Source organism: Epinephelus lanceolatus, chromosome 2 (assembly GCF_041903045.1).
Source record: "Epinephelus lanceolatus isolate andai-2023 chromosome 2, ASM4190304v1, whole genome shotgun sequence".
NCBI classification, from domain to species: Eukaryota; Metazoa; Chordata; class Actinopteri; order Perciformes; family Serranidae; genus Epinephelus; species Epinephelus lanceolatus.
The window spans coordinates 51,070,889-51,090,263 of NC_135735.1; the positions used below are offsets into that span (position 1 = coordinate 51,070,889).

The 19,375-nt window shown below is 40.7% G+C and overlaps 1 protein-coding gene across 5 annotated transcripts in view; it reads right to left on the minus strand.

Annotated features, from left to right (window-relative positions):
• Positions 1-19,375, minus strand: part of crtc3 (CREB regulated transcription coactivator 3) — a 218,408-nt gene that overhangs the window by 41,782 nt on the left and 157,251 nt on the right. For 3 of the 5 annotated variants that reach the window (XM_078162438.1, XM_078162433.1, XM_078162447.1), the window contains 4 exons: positions 10,090-10,140; positions 9,907-9,992; positions 7,255-7,304; positions 5,610-5,830 (listed from right to left, as the gene is read on the minus strand). In XM_078162438.1, coding sequence (XP_078018564.1) covers positions 5,610-5,830; positions 7,255-7,304; positions 9,907-9,992; positions 10,090-10,140 — 408 coding nt within the window. The remainder of the gene's footprint in view (positions 1-5,609; positions 5,831-7,254; positions 7,305-9,906; positions 9,993-10,089; positions 10,141-19,375) is intronic. The other 2 variants (XM_078162437.1, XM_078162442.1) reach the window with 1 other exon arrangement.

Below are 19,375 nucleotides of genomic sequence, written 5' to 3' on the forward strand. Positions count from 1 at the left end.
AATATAAATTTATAGAAATAACAAGATTTATTGGTGCTTCTAGTAATAGAGGATAATACAGGGTTCCAGATGCATTTAAGTCCACTGTTACATGTAACGCATCACATGAAATTGACAGTATGATGGTCATTTCTGCCAGAATAAAGAAAAAAAGGTTGCATTTTCTCAAGAAAATGGGTGTGCTTGTGAGATAGCAAATAATAAAGAAATTAAGTGATAATGTGTTTGTGTGTACATGTGTTGGGTGCCTATTATAAGCTACTCTACTTTTGAACATAATTATAGTAGTCCATTCTAAAGATATTTCCTACCTGACAGAATGAGCTACTCTTCTTATAATCACATTTATAGAGGTAATAGTCCATTCTGATAGATATTTCCTACCTGACAGAATGAGCTACTCTACTTAAAATTACATTTATAGAGGTAATAGTCCATTCTGATAGATATTTCCTACCTGACAGACTGAGCTACCATATTTTTAATTACATTTATAGAGGTAATAGTCCATTCTGATAGATATTTCCTACCTGACAGACTGAGCTACCATATTTTTAATTACATTTATAGAGGTAATAGTCCATTCTGATAGATATTTCCTACCTGACAGAATGAGCTACCATAAATTTAATTACATTTATAGAGGTATTAGTCCACTCTGATAGATATTTCCTACCTGACAGAAAGAGCTACTCTACTTATAATTACATTTATATAGGCACAAACAGCCCCAACTCTCTACCAGGGGCCCGTTGCACAAAAGTAGGATTCAGACATCCAGGACAAATGACTGAGCTGGGTTCAACAAATCCAAAACAAGAGTGTCCAGGCTTAATTAGTTGCACAAAGACCAAGCCAGGATGAGCAGACACGGATTCATCAAGCCAGGTGAAACCAATCCTGGATCAGTGGGCGCACGCGGCTTCCTCAAATAGACCCCGCCATCGATCACAGATTCACCGATTCACCATGGCAACAAGAACAGTACTCTTCCCCGTCGGAGGCAGAAATCCCCATGGAGGCTTACGAAGAGGTAAAGGATCAAATCATAAAGAAAGGCAACACCGCCACAGTAATAAAACAACGAGAGAAAGCGTGGCAAAGTATTGCAGACTGCCTGAATGCGTAAGTAGTGCACAAATACACACTCACTGCTCCGCTGAAACCACCACAATTACAATCCAAATAGTTAATTACATCTCCGAAAACATAGTTGTACTCTGATTATGAATCAGTTGAAATTGTAAGTTAAACTGACTGCAGATGTGAGTGAAATTGTGTAAATGTAACTCCATCAGGCTGTATAACTCTTTGATAAATAGATGAGCTCACTGACTTAATTGAATTTCTCTTTGGGATAAATAAAGTTTATCTTATCTTATCTTTGCTCCTCATGCTCCATGCTCCTCTGCTGTTTCATTATATGTATGCAATTTTGTGTGCGTGTGTTTGTGTGTGGGGTGTGCCCATGAGGGGGGTTTTGTGAATAGGAAATCCTTTCACAGCTTTAATGTTCAGGTGAACATGACTTTTTGATATTGTCAATTAATGAACACTGTGCATTGCTTGTGATGTGCATTGATTGGTTTAATAGTCTTCATCTTATAATTTCAGATGGTCTGCAATGCTGACTATCTGATCAGCAATGTTGTGGCAAAGTGGCCTGGCTCGGTCCATGACTCCCAAGTCTTTTGGACCTCTGGAATCTATCAGCGCCTGTCACAAGGTGAGCCACACAACCTCTATTAATAACCACTTTTTACATCATGGCTGTGTCAAGAATGTCACTCTCTTTATGAGGTTGTGATGAGATTTTGTATTGACAGGTGAATTCTCTGGTGTGTTGCTGGGGGACGTGGTATGCCTACCAGCCTTTTCTCCTCACACCATACACAGACCCTCAGGAAGCACAGCAGGCCTATAATCATGCCCATGCCAGGACAAGGGCCAGGATCGAAATGACCTTCCTGAAGGCACGCTTTCACTGTCTTAACCACTTAAGGGTCAGCCCTTTGAGGGCATGTGACATCACTGTGGCCTGTGCTGTCCTCCACAATGTGGCCTGCCTGAGGAAGGAGAGAGCCCCCAGAGTGCCATCACACATGGACTGGGACAATCCTGCCATCTTCCTGATGACGACAGTGGTCGGCTGGTCAGGGATCAATGTGTGTTAAATTATTTTAGTTAACATGCACACTTTAAATTTCAGCTAAATATGTCCTGCAGTGGCAGAGATGCATGCTGTGAATTTCAGTTAAATATGGCTTGCATTGGCAGAGGAATTTGTGTTTGTTTTTTTTTATTCAATTTAAATTGATTTGGCCTCTTATGTTGTTTGTGCTGTATACTGTGGGTATACAAGCTTGCATGGAGGCTACTGCATCCATTCATTTTTCTGTTCATTTGTTGTGTATGGATTTGTCCTGCATTTATTTCAGTGTGCAGACATGCGGGGTGTATCATATACAGACCTTTGAATGTGTATTTATTCTTGTGTTGTATAATATGCTTTGATTCCGTGCTTTCTATCTTGTAGAGTCACTGTGTGACTTCAGTTTTGAAAGGAGCTGATGGTTTACTTGCTTTGATTTATCCTTATTCAGTAAAGGAACATCATGTTACTCTTTGATGTGTATTTATATTTATATGGGATGTGTATTTTATATATAGTCTATGGCAGGGGTAGGCAACCTGTGGCTCTGGAGCCACATGTGGCTCTTTAGCCCCTGTCCAGTGGCTCCTTGAGCCTTTGAGAAAAGAAGTCTATGGAAATTCATTCTATGAATCCAAATGTTGCTGAACCTCGATAGCAGTGGCTGGTTAGCTATGGATGCCAAATCCAAAAAAGTAAATTGAATAAAATAGAGAATGTAGTAGTGCGTGGACAGATTTGTTTGCTCTCACTGCCAGCTCTGCAAAATTTAAGTACCAGATAATTATTAATAGTGCCCTGCACCACCTTGTGGTAAAACATATTAACAAATGTTTATTTAGACCATAAGTATATGGTAATTTAGACTTAATAAGCTATTTACCTTGATTATAAGGCTCAAACATGTTTTGCGGCTCCACACATATTTTTTCAAATTATTTTTGGTCAAAAATGGCTCTTCTAATGGCAAAGGTTGCAGACCCCTGGTCTATGGGAAACTGTAAATTATCTAATGATTGCAAAATCACCTAAAATCATCATTTATCTAAAATGATGGCAATTAATGATCACAAATGTTTAAATAATGACAGTGGGTCTGGTTGAATGTGATAACAATGTGCAGTGGGCAGTGGAATAACTATTGGTTTCCATTTGTGGTGACTGCTGACTGAGATAAGGGATGAGATTGAATAGATCCTGGAACTTAGCCTGGTCTGGAGCAGGCTAGTTCCACAGAATAAATCTCCATGGTAACTTATGTCATAACATATCCCGCTTTCCAATATCCCGCTTTTGTGCAACCGGATCACGGATAAGTTGAGCCAGGATAACCAAGATATCCCGGCTTAATCCCTTATCCTAGTTTTGTGCAATAGGCCCCAGGACGTAACCAGCCAAGCTGGCGGAGCCAAATACAGGACACACGCCGAATCATCTACGTCATCATGTTAATTTGAAGAAAATTCCCAGAACTTTGAGGTGTGGTGGAAACGCAAACCACACAGATTACCAGCAATTATTTTACCCAGGTAAATAAATTCCTGGCAATAAAAGTTCCTGGAATTTGTTCTGATAGTTGAACGGTTTCTGTAGCACAAAGTAGGGCTGCTCGATTATGGAAAAAATCCCAATCACGATTATTTTAGTCAAAATTGAAATCACGATTATGCAAACGATTATGCAGCGCACGTGATGACTTACATTGTTTACATGACGGTATGTCATTTCTGTCTGTACATGCGTGTTTAAAATTCTCCTCTGCTCTCTGGATCGCACACGGCGGAGTACGTCACGCACGCACGCACGCACACACCAACTCTCTCTCTGCCATTTTCCGCACGCTGTTTTAGAAAAATTCCGCGATCACCTGCCCCTCGCATTACTCGTAGTTCATATAATTGACTGGCTCGTGGAGTGAAAAGAGGAGAGGAGGGGAGGGGGGCGGTATTGCGCATGCGCGGCTTCCGGGTGCATTTGATTTGCAACACAAGACAACGAGAGTAAACTGACTAGAAGCGCATAATCGTTTTATGTCGATTATTTTGTTTTCATAATCACTGAAAACTGAAATTGTAATCCAGATTAAAATTTGATTAATCGAGCAGCCCTAGCACAAAGTATGCAGAAGTAGTTAGATGTCAAAAAATGCTGAATTTATAACAATAAAGAATTGAAGAATGTAAGTGTGGCTGTAGAAGCATCCACACTATTAAAGATTTAAAGAGCATTAGTATGGATGCAGAAGCATCCACACGAAGCACTAAGGCAGCTGGCCCTTAGAAACCAAGGTGAACATGTGGAAGTTATGATGTGGTATGTAGTCAATTTTCCAGCATGCTCTCCAGTCCCAGACCCAAAACACTATACTTTATTGTGTGACTGGGGATGAAGAGAAAGATGGAAAGCAGAGCAAAGGAAAATGAGTAGACAGAGGGAATGTGAGGGAAAAGAAAAGAGCAGATTGTAGCTAGCCAAAACAGGGTCAAAGTTCCTCTTTCACTTTGGTGCTCAGCCAGGGCTTGGCTTGGCTGTGGCTGTGTTCAACATGGGAGCCCAACCACACTTACAATCACAAAATACAGAAGGGAAAGACTGAGACAGCATAGCAGTGGGTGTGATAAGATCGGGCAGCAGAGATTATAGTGAGGAAGTTGGAGACACAGAGATCATTCAGCAAGTGATCCATAATGAACAGTCGGCTGGCAGAGGAAGGAACCTGGAATCTGTTCAAAACACTGTAGCAGCAGTTCCCATCTCTGAGTCTAAGCCTGGGACAGGCCAGATTATTACAGAGAGCAAAGAAGCATACAAACAACATACAAAGAGCAGAGCCCCACAGATTCACTCATCCATTTCCATTGCCACACACAGATTTCTTTTGTCATGATAGTCAAGAGGGCACATGCTGAACAACTAAATAAATTTAGATAACACACTGAACGACAGGTAGACTGTGATTAGAGTTGTGTTGCCATGCAACACCCGAAATCCTGGGGATATATTCTCGTAAGTGAAAGTACCAAGGCAGAGAAAGACAATCAGCAACTAAAATTACCGGCTCTCTGTTGTATGCCTCCGCAAACCAGTCAAGTTGCACTTACTGTACAGTTTACATCCATGTCTGTAAAAACATGGATGCTTCACACACATCTTCACCCCAGCAGCACAGAAGATCAAGGGTGTCAGAAAGAGGGGAGGACAGGGTGAACTACTGCATGCAAAATTTCACTAAGTTATGAATAACTTATGAAGGATGCTGCTTTGCTGCTGCTGATATTTATACACCGGTGAATTAAACCCAGAAGAAAAAGAAGAGTCCAGAAGATGTGAGTGGATATCAGTCAGTGCAGGTGGCAAATCTTTGTGATGGTGCCGACAAACCTGGTTGCTAAAAAAGGCACCACTTCGCTCATGCACACGTTATATACACAAAAACTCAAAGCTGCACTCCACCCACCCTGCGAGTTGCCTATGCCCAGGTGCATCATGGCGGCCGGCAGGTTTCCGGTGCTGCTGCCCCCGCTGAGGTTGGGGTACCCGCCATTGTCCTCAGGGTCCAGCGGGGTGGAGAGTGGTGAGGTGAAGTGCAGGTTGCTGAGGTCGGGCAGGGAACCGCCTGTGTTTAACAAGCCCTGATACTGGGACAGTCCAAGGGTCTGCTCTGGAGACGGGAATATACTGCAGCAAAGGTACACAGAAAACTTGTTTGACTCATCAAGAACAACACTGATACTCAATCCATATATATATATACACATATACATATACATACACATACACACACACACGCACACATATATGTATATATATATATATATATATATATATATATATATATATATATATATATGTGTGTGTATATATATATATATATATATATATATATATATATACACACACACACACACACACACATATACATATATACATATATACATTCATACATATATATATACATATACACACACACACATATATATATAAACATATGTATGTACAGTACAGGCCAAACGTTTGGACACACCTTCTCATTCAATGCGTTTTCTTTATTTTCATGACTATTTACATTGTAGATTCTCACTGAAGGCGTCAAAACTACGAATGAACACATGTGGAGTTATGTACTTAACAAAAAAAGGTGAAATAACTGAAAACATGTTTTATATTCTAGTTTCTTCAAAATAGCCACCCTTTGCTCTGATTACTGCTTTGCACACTCTTGGCATTCTCTCGATGAGCTTCAAGAGGTAGTCACCTGAAATGGTTTATACATATATATATATATATATGTATATGTGTGTGTGTATATATTTTTATGTACACACACACACACACACACACACACATTGCAAGGTCCTTCAATGTGTTGCCTTTGCCATTTCAAATTGTCAAGATGTTTGTTTCTTTGACTCCCATCCACTTGTTCTAGCAGCCTCTTCTTTCCACCCACTCTCTATTTCCTCCATTATTTCTCTAATTTCCATTTCTGCTCACATGCTGCATAAACAGCATATGAGCAGCAACAGTGACTCATTGTTGTCTGTCCCCACATAAATACACAAACTGGCACAACACAAAACAATAAACAAATGCTTTTCTCCACAAACATACAAAGAGTGTCAGAAAAAGAGACAGCATGAAATAAAAAAGCCAAAGCAGCTTGGTGCTAGTTGAACAGGAACAGAGCTAGGCTGTATTGTTTTCTGTGTGATAATACGAACTCTAAATTACACCTAAGCATCTACTGGCCACATGGTACAGGAAAACTGCTGCATCGAGCTGCTAATAAAAATGGAAACGTGCTTCTAAATCATGACACCACAGGTCGTTTGCAGTGGGAAAACAATGCTCAAAGGAATCTGTCTGTAATATACTCCGTTCCTCTTATTTCAAAAGGGTTTGAGATGTAAAGAGGAACAAAGACATCCTGTTTGATGAGGTGGGAATGTGTGGCATTTCATTTCATGAATTCCCTTATTTCTCTTGATCAGTTACAACATCACACTAACGATGATGTGGGTATAATTAGAATCAAAAGGAAAGGTTTATTTACGATAAGCAAAAATTACAGGTTGACCTTGTGCTTCTGCTCTTTGACTTACTTGATTCCAGGCACTTCACACGATTTAGGCCTTGATGCCAAAGACTGAACCTGCAACAGAAACACTATTTAGCCTCAAAGCACAAATATGTTTTATGGCATCAGGACAAAATGGGCAAAATAGGCACTCCCCCACCCCCACCTAAAAAAACAAACAAACCACAACAGCTGCAAAAAAAAGACAACATGGTGGCTGCCACTAGCATGTGTGCTATATGTAGGGCTGGGTGATATAGCTTTAAAAACATTTTTTAGGCTATATTGCAAAACATGATAGCTCAATTGCTCAATATTTTGAAATCTACTAAACTTCTGGAATACTAAAATACAATATCATTAAATTAACTACAGTTACAATGAAGTTAAATAAGTAACTACGGTCATATAATGAAGTTAAATAAAGTACTAGTATAAAAGTTAAATCAAGTATTATTATAATTGAATAAATCAAATCAGAACTACTGGTGCTTTTATTATGAAGCACTTGGCTCGTCTTGGGCTTAAAATTTTGATGTTTTTTCTGTGAACTTGATGCTTCCTGTCAACAGTTAGCAGTTAGCACAAAGTTAAACTGTTGCTGCTGCACCTTTAAATGTGAGGATTTACTCAGTGTGAGCTGGAAACCAACTAACAGCTCTCCAGTTATGTAATAATAGTATTTGCAATTTGCACTGGTCTCCATGGTCATAAAATGTGACTAAATAGTCGTGGTCTGGAGCCCTGCCGATACAAAGACACATGCTTCTTCAGCTCATCTCAACTTAATCTCACTAAATTAAACTATTACTGTGGTGTCATTAAACGTGATGATTTATTAATTGCAAGCTGGAAATTAACTTATAGTTCTCTAAATAATATATTAATAATAGGGATGTCCCGGATCGGGTATCGGCGCCGATCACATTATTTTTACAAAATTGGTAATAAAAGATCGGAGGAATCAAAACAACAAAAATGGCCAGGATTTTCATCTATGTTGTTCATTGTTGCCTCCACTTTCCAATGTATAAAGTGTGGCAATCCTGTATGTTTTATAAATATATTTGTTTTTTTATAAGACAGTGGTTATCAGCCGATGGCTTGCTCACCTTCAGACACACCCACTGGTGCTATCGGCCAGTGGGATGGCTCGATCAGCTGAGCCCAGGTAGACCGGCCCCTATATTATGCTGTTCCTGGCAGTATGGCAAGAGACGCCGGCGAGTAAGAAATGAGCCATAAGTCCTCGTATTCGGCCTACCACGGCATTTTACACTGTTCAAAGTCTGCGAAATAGGTGCGCTTCCCTGTGGAATATCATCCATCCGGCCACCGGCCTCACCTCAGATTCCCCGCCACGGATATCAAGGGATCCTATGGAGCCTCCATGCCCGAAACAACGCCGGAGCGTTATGGCATTCACCCACGGTCCCGTGAGTTGGCAAAAACCGGGGGTTACTTTTTGTTTCATTATTCCTTATTTGGAACCTTCGGGTCGGGTTGATTTATTGTTTTGAAACTGAACTGAGTCAGAGCGAACAGTGGATTTTCTTTACTTCCCTGTTTACGAGAAAACCTGGGGTGGAGTTTTCTTTTGTTTAGCGAACTGTGTGATTGAACTGAATTGAACTGTGATATGTTATTTGGAAATCCCAGAGTGGAGTTTTTTGTTTGAACTGGACTGAACAAAAAAATATATACTTTCTTGAAACTGATTACAGTTGTATTTGTATTTTTGAAAATTGAGTATAATTCTTTTGTTCTACAGAAACCAGGTAGAAACAATTTAATTTTGGTGTTAAGGGTCCTGTTTTATGGGTTTTATGATTTCTTTGGGGGGTTTGACTGAGTAAAAGAAATATATTTGTTTCATGTGTCAAACCGCTACAAAAGATATAGGCCTATTTTGTTTGTGGAAGACAAGAAGAAGATATTGATTTTGTTTACATTTTGTGCTGCTGAACCACCGATAAGCTTTTTGGATACTATTTAAATAAAAAACAAACCTTATGGGACAACTTGGAAGCATTCTTTTTTTTTCTTTCTTAATGCTTTGCAAAGTATCGGATCAGACTCTGTATCGGACTTGGTTTCAAAATAAAGGACTCGGTATTGGATCTGATGCAAAAAAAATCAGGACATCCTTAGTTAATAATATTTGCAAGTTGCAGTAGTGCTCTATGGTTGCAAAATATGACAAAATAGTATCCTTAGCGGTCTGGAGCCCTGTAGATAAGAAATGTGCTTCACCCTGCTTACACATTGTTGCTCAGGAGAAGTGATCTGAATGGGCGGAGGAGTGTCTGTGTGACACATCATGTTTTTGAATCTTTCTTTGTGTGTGTGTGTGTGTGTGTGTGTGTGGCTGTGGGAGGGAGCGAGCCACAGGAGAGAGCGAGAGAACCACAATGAAGAAGTGTGTCATGCAGGTGGCTTAAAGAAAAAAAGTGATTTTATACACTGCATGTGGAACAAGCTGCGATACATCGAGTATATCTGATACTGTATAAAGAGTAGTGAGTGATGGTATAAAACAGAGCAGTGAATAAAATAGCATCAACAATGCATCCAGGTATGAGAGAAGTAAATGCTAGGATAATAATCTGTCAAACAACACAAAAAGTATCAAGCAGACACTGATGTCATAAGTATTAAGTGAGTGTCACAGTGTCACCTTCTTGGCCTCCCACAGCTGTTTGGGAAGGGGCTTACTGACACCAATTAGATTCTCCTCGTTAGTCAGGGTGGGGAAGGAGAAGACTGCAAAGAAGAAGGTACAATTGAATTAAATGTGTTATATACACAAACTAATATAGTACATATTAACTATCCATTACTGAGATAATGTTCAACTCACCATTTCCAGAGCTATCCACCTCTGCTTCATTTACACTAGCTGCATGCCAGCCTCGATGAGAAACAAACAGGGAAGGGAAAACAAATTAAAAAAAAACAAAAGCAGAGGAACATTAAAGTATATTCAATATTAACCAGCTGTTTGACTCATCCTGGCATGTCTGGCACAATAATCAGTCGCTCTGACAGGAACAGGCCCTTTGGAATAAACACTGAAATTACTGTGTAGTTTCATAAACACAAAAGCTGGGCATCTGGCATCATGTTATCAGTCACAGAGATGAGGACCAGAGGAAGAGAGGTTGGGTGGAGGGTTGAAAGACTGAAGGGAGAGCCATTGTTTTTCTCATGCCACAAAGGGCCTTTTTCTCTTCCTCCTATCTGTTCACCCCCCCCGCCCTTTTAAGTTGTGTATTCCGCATGTGTTCTCTTGTGCTTAGCAACAACACTTCCAGCGCACTCTGTTACTTATTAGGAAAATATTTTTTGTTTCTTTTGATACCTCCTTCAAGTCTCCTCAGCGCACAGACTTCAACTCAGCTTCTCTTGCATTAGCCTTTGAACTACTGCCCACCCATTCCTTGTCCTTCCATGCTCTCATTCTCTCTGAGGCTCTTTCATTTTGAGGGGCAGCTTTTCAGCTGCAGGAGCAGATGGGACAATGAGGCAATACAACAGTCCGGCATCATTACATTCCCCCCTCCAAAGTGTCTACTTGTTGCTGCTCACAGAGGCATAACTGGAGCAGAAACAGGACAACTGGGATAGAAAATGGCTGGCTCATGTCTCTAGTTGGATCACTTTCACCATGCAATGTACTTAATATGGGTGTTAAGTGATGGAGCTTCATAGTAATCAGAGGTCTTTCAGCTATGGAGGTAACATTAGATTTTTTTTTCTACCACTGATGCTGCTCCTTTTCCACTGACAACAATTGGCAGAAAAGAGATCACACCAAAAAGACTAGCTGTAGGCTACTCCTCTGCTCTAAGTGTTTACACCCTGGCACTGTGACTCATAGCTGTAATTCTTAATTGCTTCTTAAATCAGCCAGGGCTTAACACCACTCAAAACCCACTGAAACCTTTAGTAATAAGTGGACCTTCAAGCGTTTATATGTATTAATTTCGGCCGGATCATGTGAAAAAAAAAAAGCATTGCATAACGTTGGGCTAAGGCAAAACTAAACCCCCGAGCTTGCCTGAGATATTTAAATATCCCATGGAGAGAGAGACTCTCACTGCAGCCTGTTTTATTTTGTTCTGAAAATGTTGGTGTGCTGTCTCGTTCCGTGGACGATACATGGGGTGCAGACTTTCCTCTGTGTCACCGATAATAAGGAAATACAGTATATATGTGTGTATATATACATATATATATATATATATATATATATATATATATACACACACACACACACACACACATATATACATATACATGTACATATATATACTGAACAAAAATATAAACGCAACACTTTTGTTTTTGCTCCCATTTGTCATGAGCTGAACATTTTCTATATACACAAAAGACCATTTCTCACAAATATTGTTCACAAATCTGTCTAAATCTGTGTTAGTGAGCACTTCTCCTTTGCCGAGATAATCCATCCCACCTCACAGGTGTGGCATATCAAGATGCTGATTAGACAGCATGAATATTGCACAGGTGTGCCTTAGGCTGGCCACAATAAAAGGCCACTCTGAAATGTGCAGTTTTGCTTTATTGGGGGGGTCAGAAAACCAGTCAGTATCTGGTGTGACCACCATTTGCCTCACACATCTCCTTTGCATAGAGTTGATCAGGTTTTTGATTGTGGCCTGTGGAATGTTGGTCCACTCCTCTTCAATGGCTATGTGAAGTTGCTAGATATTGGCAGGAACTGGAACACGCTGTCGTATACGCCGATCCAGAGCATCCCAAACATGCTCAATGGGTGACATGTCCGGTGAGTATGCTGGCCATGCAAGAACTGGGATGTTTTCAGCTTCCAGGAATTGTGTACAGATCCTTGCAACATGGGGCCGTGCATTATCATGCTGCAACATGAGGTGATGGTCGTGGATGAATGGCACAACAATGGGCCTCAGGATCTCGTCACGGTATCTCTGTGCATTCAAAATGCCATCAATAAAATGCACCTGTGTTCGTTGTCCATAACATACGCCTGCCCATACCATAACCCCACCGCCACCATGGGCCACTCGATCCACAACTTTGACATCAGCAAACCGCTCACCCACACGACGCCACACACGCTGTCTGCCATCTGCCCTGAACAGTGAAAACCGGGATCACTCACTCAAGTCGGTTATGACGACGAACTGCAGTCAGGTCACGACCCCAATGAGGACGACGAGCATGCAGATGAGCTTCCCTGAGATGGTTTCTGACAGTTTGTGCAGAAATTCTTTGGTTATGCAAACCAATTGTTGCAGCAGCTGTCCGGATGGCTGGTCTCAGCCGATCTTGGAGGTGAACATGCTGGATGTGGAGGTCCTGGGCTGGTGTGGTTACACGCGGTCTGCGGTTGGATGTACTGCCAAATTGTCTCAAACGCCTTTGGAGATGGCTTATAGTAGAGAAATGAACATTCAGTTCACGGGCAACAGCTCTGGTGGACATTCCTGCAGTCGGCATGCCAATTGCACGCTCCCTCAAAACTTGCGACACCTGCCATCAACATCTAAACAGCTGGCAATATAAGTGAGTACACCCCACAGTGAACGTGACCAAATTGTGCCTAAAGTGTCAATATTTTGTGTGCCAGCCATTATTATCTAGCACTGCCTTAACCCTTTTGGACATGGAATTCACCAGAGCTCACAGGTTACTTCAGGAATCCTCTCCCACTCCTCCATGATGACATCATGGAGCAGATGGATGTCAAGACACCTTGCGCTCCTCCACCTTCAGCTTGAGGATGCCCCACAGGTGCACAGGTGAGTTTAGGGCTGGATACATACTTGGCCAGTCCATCACCTTCACCTTCCTCAGCAAGGCAGTTGTCATCTACTAGGTGTGTTTTGGGTCATTACACTACTTATCCCCCACCTACAATGCAGTCTTGGGATCCCTCCCCAGACGACTTCACACCCATTCACCCCTGGTCCCACCTGACCCTAACGACTCACATGGTGGCCAGGTGGGTCAAAGACTCACATTGTGCCTAATGACTCACATGGTGGCCAGGTGGGTCAAAGACTCACATTGTGACCTTAACGACTCACATGGTGGCCAGGTGGGTCAACGACTCACATCGTGACCTTAACGACTCTGAAACTAAGAGCTCACGTGACCCCTACGACTCTGCAAGGGTTCCCTCCCACACAGGGTTTAAAGCCTGCAACTTCGTACCAGTCATTTAGAACTGAAGAAGCTTCTTGGATAAGAGGCGAAACATCTCCAACAAACGCAAGCAAGTCCAGTTGCCTATGATATTAGCACTTATGATTACCAAAGTTATTATAAATTTTGCTACTAACACATTCTCCATTCACATCACACAAGTTTTAACCCGTGAATTCATCAATTTTACCACAGGAAATTGAGATGACAGATTTCTGTTTTATACAGAAACGAATAAAAATTACTGGTACATCCAGCTGTCTTAGCTGTCATGTTTACTGAAACCACTCTACTAAAATGTAGCTGCATTTTATAATCATCTTCACCTTTGTAATCTACAATATGTACAATGTACCAATGTATCACAGTTTCTCCACATCATTTACATGAATTAAAAGTTTCATAGTAAAACACATGTTGCTTCCTGGATCAGTTTTGTTCTATGCAATATTGTTTGTTGTTTATTTGCTTACTCGAAAAACAGTATGCCTTGTCTCCTTTTTACTTATTGGGTTTGGAGTAATGAACCAGGTTCCAGTTCATCCTACATGTTTAAAACACCATTCAGGCCTAGAGCCTGACTGTTTGAATCCGTACACCATGCAGAACACCCACAACATTTACAGGTATGACTATGGAGCCTTACGGCATAGAACTGAAGAAGAGTGAGTTTTTATGACATGTAATGAGATACAACTGTGTAAACTCATTTCTGAACACTAAGGTTTCATTAAACCAAAAAACCCACTATTAAAGAAATGACAAATAAGTCTGTTGTCAAAAGAATTTTATTTTTAAATAAATAAATAAAATATTAGCAAATGTAAAAAATTAAAACTACAAAAAACTTAGTAAATAATATGCAATTAATAGATACATAAATATAAACACAACAGCATTTTATCTGCAATACTAATAGTTAGGGTTGGGTATCGCTTGGGTTTTTTCCGATACCGGTGCTGAACCAATACTTTTAAAACGGTACCGGAGCTTAAACGGTGCCTGAGCTGATACCTCATAATATGAGTTTTTTATGGAAGTTGAAAAGTGGCACAAATGGGCCACCTTTCAGAAGTGTGTGAGAATTTTGTATAACAGTTTTAAATTATAATAAAAACGATGTTTTTATTTATTTATTGCTGAGGCAAATTAGAAATACCTAGAAATAAATAGGTATATGAAATCTATTAACAGTTTTAAAAGCTAGCTCCGTTGTGTTTGATAACATTGTTGAACGTAAACAGAAGTGACGCCCAACGGTGCTCAGCAAGCCTTTAAATAATAATATACACTCAACAAATTAACGAATGAATGAATGATTCTGTTACGTGTAGCGTACAATAGAGGGAGACATAGCATTAAAAGAAAGCACCGAATGGAGGCACCGTAATGTGCGTTTTGTTTCGGTCCAGTAGGTATCGGTTGTATAGGTACCGGTTCCATATAAGCACCGACTTTCGGTACCCAACCCTACTAATAGTGTCCAATTCTTTCCATTTAGGCATCCATCCCATCCTGTGTTGTACTCCGGATATGCCAGAAGAAACCTGATCCTGCTGGTCACTGCGTTGGTCTATAGCTGCCCCTTGGCTGAAGTGAGAGAAGTGCATGGGATGCCGGGTCCTTTGGGATGGGGATTTTCTTCATCTCCTCTGCAAATGGCACTGGGTTCTCAAACACCTCCACAAAGACGGGCTTCATCAGGTCATCTACAGTCTGTAAAATTTTGCATTTAAGCATTTATTTGAAATTTAGTGCTTCCCTGAATTCACCTTTCTTGTATATATTTCAAGTTTTGCCACAGCTATTTCATATATTTTACCTGATGTTATTATGTTGGTAATAAAAATACAATTATTTACAAATTACTGTATGTAGGGTCTGTTTTTACAGCCTTTGCTTAGGGTAAAACTAAACTAAAAGAATACGTTGCTTTACTTTTCCAACATTTTTTTAAAAACTCTGCTAATAGCTATACAAAAAATATGAAACTTATGGAATCTCAGATATCTCTGTAATAACAGAGTCGCCAGGGTTACATGTTGAGTCATAAGGGTCTACGAGCTCTTTTTATGTTTCTCCCTCTATCTCACCCAAGTCAACCTGAGTTGAGTTAAGCCGAAAGTATATATACATATACAGTACAGGCCAAAAGTTTGGACACACCTTCTCATTCAATGCGTTTTCTTTATTTTCATGACTATTTACATTGTAGATTCTCACTGAAGGCATCAAAACTATGAATGAACACGTGGAGTTATGTACTTAACAAAAAAAGGTGAAATAACTGAAAACATGTTTTATATTCTAGTTTCTTCAAAATAGCCACCCTTTGCTCTGATTACTGCTTTGCACACTCTTGGCATTCTCTCCATGAGCTTCAAGAGGTAGTCACCTGAAATGGTTTCCACTTCACAGGTGTGCCTTATCAGGGTTAATTAGTGGAATTTCTTGCTTTATCAATGGGGTTGGGACCATCAGTTGTGTTGTGCAGAAGTCAGGTTAATACACAGCCGACAGCCCTATTGGACAACTGTTAAAATTCATATTATGGCAAGAACCAATCAGCTAACTAAAAAAAAATGAGTGGCCATCATTACTTTAAGAAATGAAGGTCAGTCAGTCCGGAAAATTGCAAAAACTTTAAATGTGTCCCCAAGTGGAGTCGCAAAAACCATCAAGCGCTACAACGAAACTGGCACACATGAGGACCGACCCAGGAAAGGAAGACCAAGAGTCACCTCTGCTTCTGAGGATAAGTTCATCCGAGTCACCAGCCTCAGAAATGGCAAGTTAACAGCAGCTCAGATCAGAGACCAGATGAATGCCACACAGAGTTCTAGCAGCAGACCCATCTCTAGAACAACTGTTAAGAGGAGACTGCACGAATCAGGCCTTCATGGTCAAATAGCTGCTAGGAAACCACTGCTAAGGAGAGGCAACAAGCAGAAGAGATTTGTTTGGGCCAAGAAACACAAGGAATGGACATCAGACCAGTGGAAATCTGTGCTTTGGTCTGTTGAGTCCAAATTTGAGATCTTTGGTTCCAACCGCCGTGTCTTTGTGAGATGCAGAAAAGGTGAACGGATGGATTCCACATGCCTGGTTCCCACTGTGAAGCATGGAGGAGGAGGTGTGATGGTGTGGGGGTGTTTTGCTGGTGACACTGTTGGGGATTTATTCAAAATTGAAGGCACACTGAACCAGCATGGCTACCACAGCATCCTGCAGCGACATGCCATCCCATCCGGTTTGCGTTTAGTTGGACCATCATTTATTTTTCAACAGGACAATGACCCCAAACACACCTCCAGGCTGTGTAAGGGCTATTTGACCAAGAAGGAGAGTGATGGAGTGCTGCGGCAGATGACCTGGCCTCCACAGTCACTGGACCTGAACCCAATCCAGATGGTTTGGGGTGAGCTGGACCGCAGAGTGAAGGCAAAGGGGCCCACAAGTGCTAAACACCTCTGGGAACTCCTTCAAGACTGTTGGAAAACCATTTCAGGTGACTACCTCTTGAAGCTCATGGAGAGAATGCCAAGAGTGTGCAAAGCAGTAATCAGAGCAAAGGGTGGCTATTTTGAAGAAACTAAAATATAAAACATGTTTTCAGTTATTTCACCTTTTTTTGTTAAGTACATAACTCCACGTGTTCATTCATAGTTTTGATGCCTTCAGTGAGAATCTACAATGTAAATAGTCATGAAAATAAAGAAAACGCATTGAATGAGAAGGTGTGTCCAAACTTTTGGCCTGTACTGTATATATATATATATATATATATATATATACATATATGTATATATAAATACATATATATATATATATATATATATATATATATATATATATATATATATATATATATATATAAATATATATATATATATGTGGAATATTTTTTTTCCTGCTCTAACATCATAACAAAGTCAAAGGAATGTGATAATGTGATGCAGAAATGTATATCCTGAAGCTTTTGGGAAACAGCATTTCAGTACTGTAAAATATTTTCAGGTACTGTATCTCAAACACAAAAACACATAATTTCTGTGTTACATACCTTTGTTTCTTGGGCTACTCCCTCAGAGTAACCCTGTACAGCTGTGTGCTGATCACTACCATCTTCTGAGATGCCACAGACTGTGTGTGCCAACTGAGAAGCTTTGTGGAGGGTCCGTTTGGCATCCTACATCCTGGAATCTGGCTGTAGTGGAGAGGTGCTGGGCACCAGGGCCCTGCTGTGATGTACTCTAAAAGACAATGGAAAAATTAAGTAACTTAAACTGATATTGCACCAAGTGAAAACAGTCAACATCTAAAGTGCTGAACAGTGTTGTCCCCTGTAAAATCAGCAGACCAAACAAACGTATTCAAATGTATGTAGAGACAGAGACACACACTCCCTTCATAACATAAATTCCTCCCCAGCTATGTAACTCAACAATACTGTGAATGGCCTCCATGTAACAGAGCTCCAAGTAAAAACAAACATGTTGTACATTTTCCATAAAACGTATATTAAAAGCTGATTCATAATCAAACCCGTGCAGCCACACATTTTGAAAAATAAATGCAGGTCTTAACTCGATCCCAGGCCTGACTTCTGCTGTGCTGTCGGGTCCATGTCATTGGTCCGACAGCCCATTGGTCCGACATCCCATTAGTCCAACTGTCTGCGGTGCTGAACGGCTCCTGGCAGGCGTATTTCTACCTTGATGGTGCGCCGTGACCGGCTCTGGGTCAGCTGGGAAAGGCTTGAGGCGAAGCAGGCTCACGGCTTAGGTGTTTTCACTTTCTTTTTCATTTTAACCCACACCATGATCTTTTCCTGACCCTAACCAAGTGTTTTTTGTGCCTAAACCTAACCAGACCTTAACCACAGGGCATCATGATGATTTCGGAACAACGGGACTTCGGAACAATGGGTTTAATATGGTCGGAACAATGGGATGTCGGACCAATGGGCTGTCGGACCAATGGGCAGTTCCCGTGCTGTCAGGTAACTGCTCGAGCTAGTGGCAGCTAGCTGCTTAGATCAGGCATCGCACAAATGTTGAAACTTTTGTCAATATGGGCATGTTGTACATCTTAGCTCTGTTAGTTTCTCCACAATTAAATTGTTACATTCATCTTACTGAGAGCACCCAGCTAGCAGTGTAACTTACTGTAAGCTGAGTAGCAAAGCATTTTAAAACAATAGCTTTGGTTAGCCAGTCAGCCGAGGCCTACAGCTAAGCACTGGGTGTACAGCCTAAAAGGGGATTTATGGTTGTGCGGAGACCCTACGCATGTAGCCTACACACGTCGCCTTTGCCGTTGTGAGCATTTTTACTTGTGCGGTGGTGTATCTGTGACACTCTGCAGTTACACCTCCAAAACACTAGTCGGCGGCAGAGGTTTCTGTGAATTGCTGTTCAGTTTAGTTGATTCAAAACACACCCAAAACACACATTAATTATGGCTTAATAGAGACAATTTGAAAAACAAGTACACCAATTGGCTTCACTACAACTCGCAGCATTCACAGACGAACATTTGTGTTAATCTGGACACATTTTCCCCACAAATACAACATGCTAACGTTATTAGCATAAGCCTATGGCATTTTACATTGTATAAATTAGCCTAGCAACTAGCGATCTTTTCCTTTTCCTTTATAAAACCATGGACAACGGCAGCATTTAACAAAGGTAATGGCACACAGTTTGGCTCCATAACAACTCAGAATGTTCACTGACAAAACAACTGTCCTGTACTAAACACGTTTTTTAAACAAATACACCATGCTAACGTTATTAAGACAAGCCTATAGCATTTTACATTGTACTGATTAGCCTATCGGCCGGCAATCTTTCCCTCTTCTCAAATGAAACCTGGATAAATCCCTAAGTATAAATCCCTGAAGGATAAATCACACACAAGACTTAAAATGC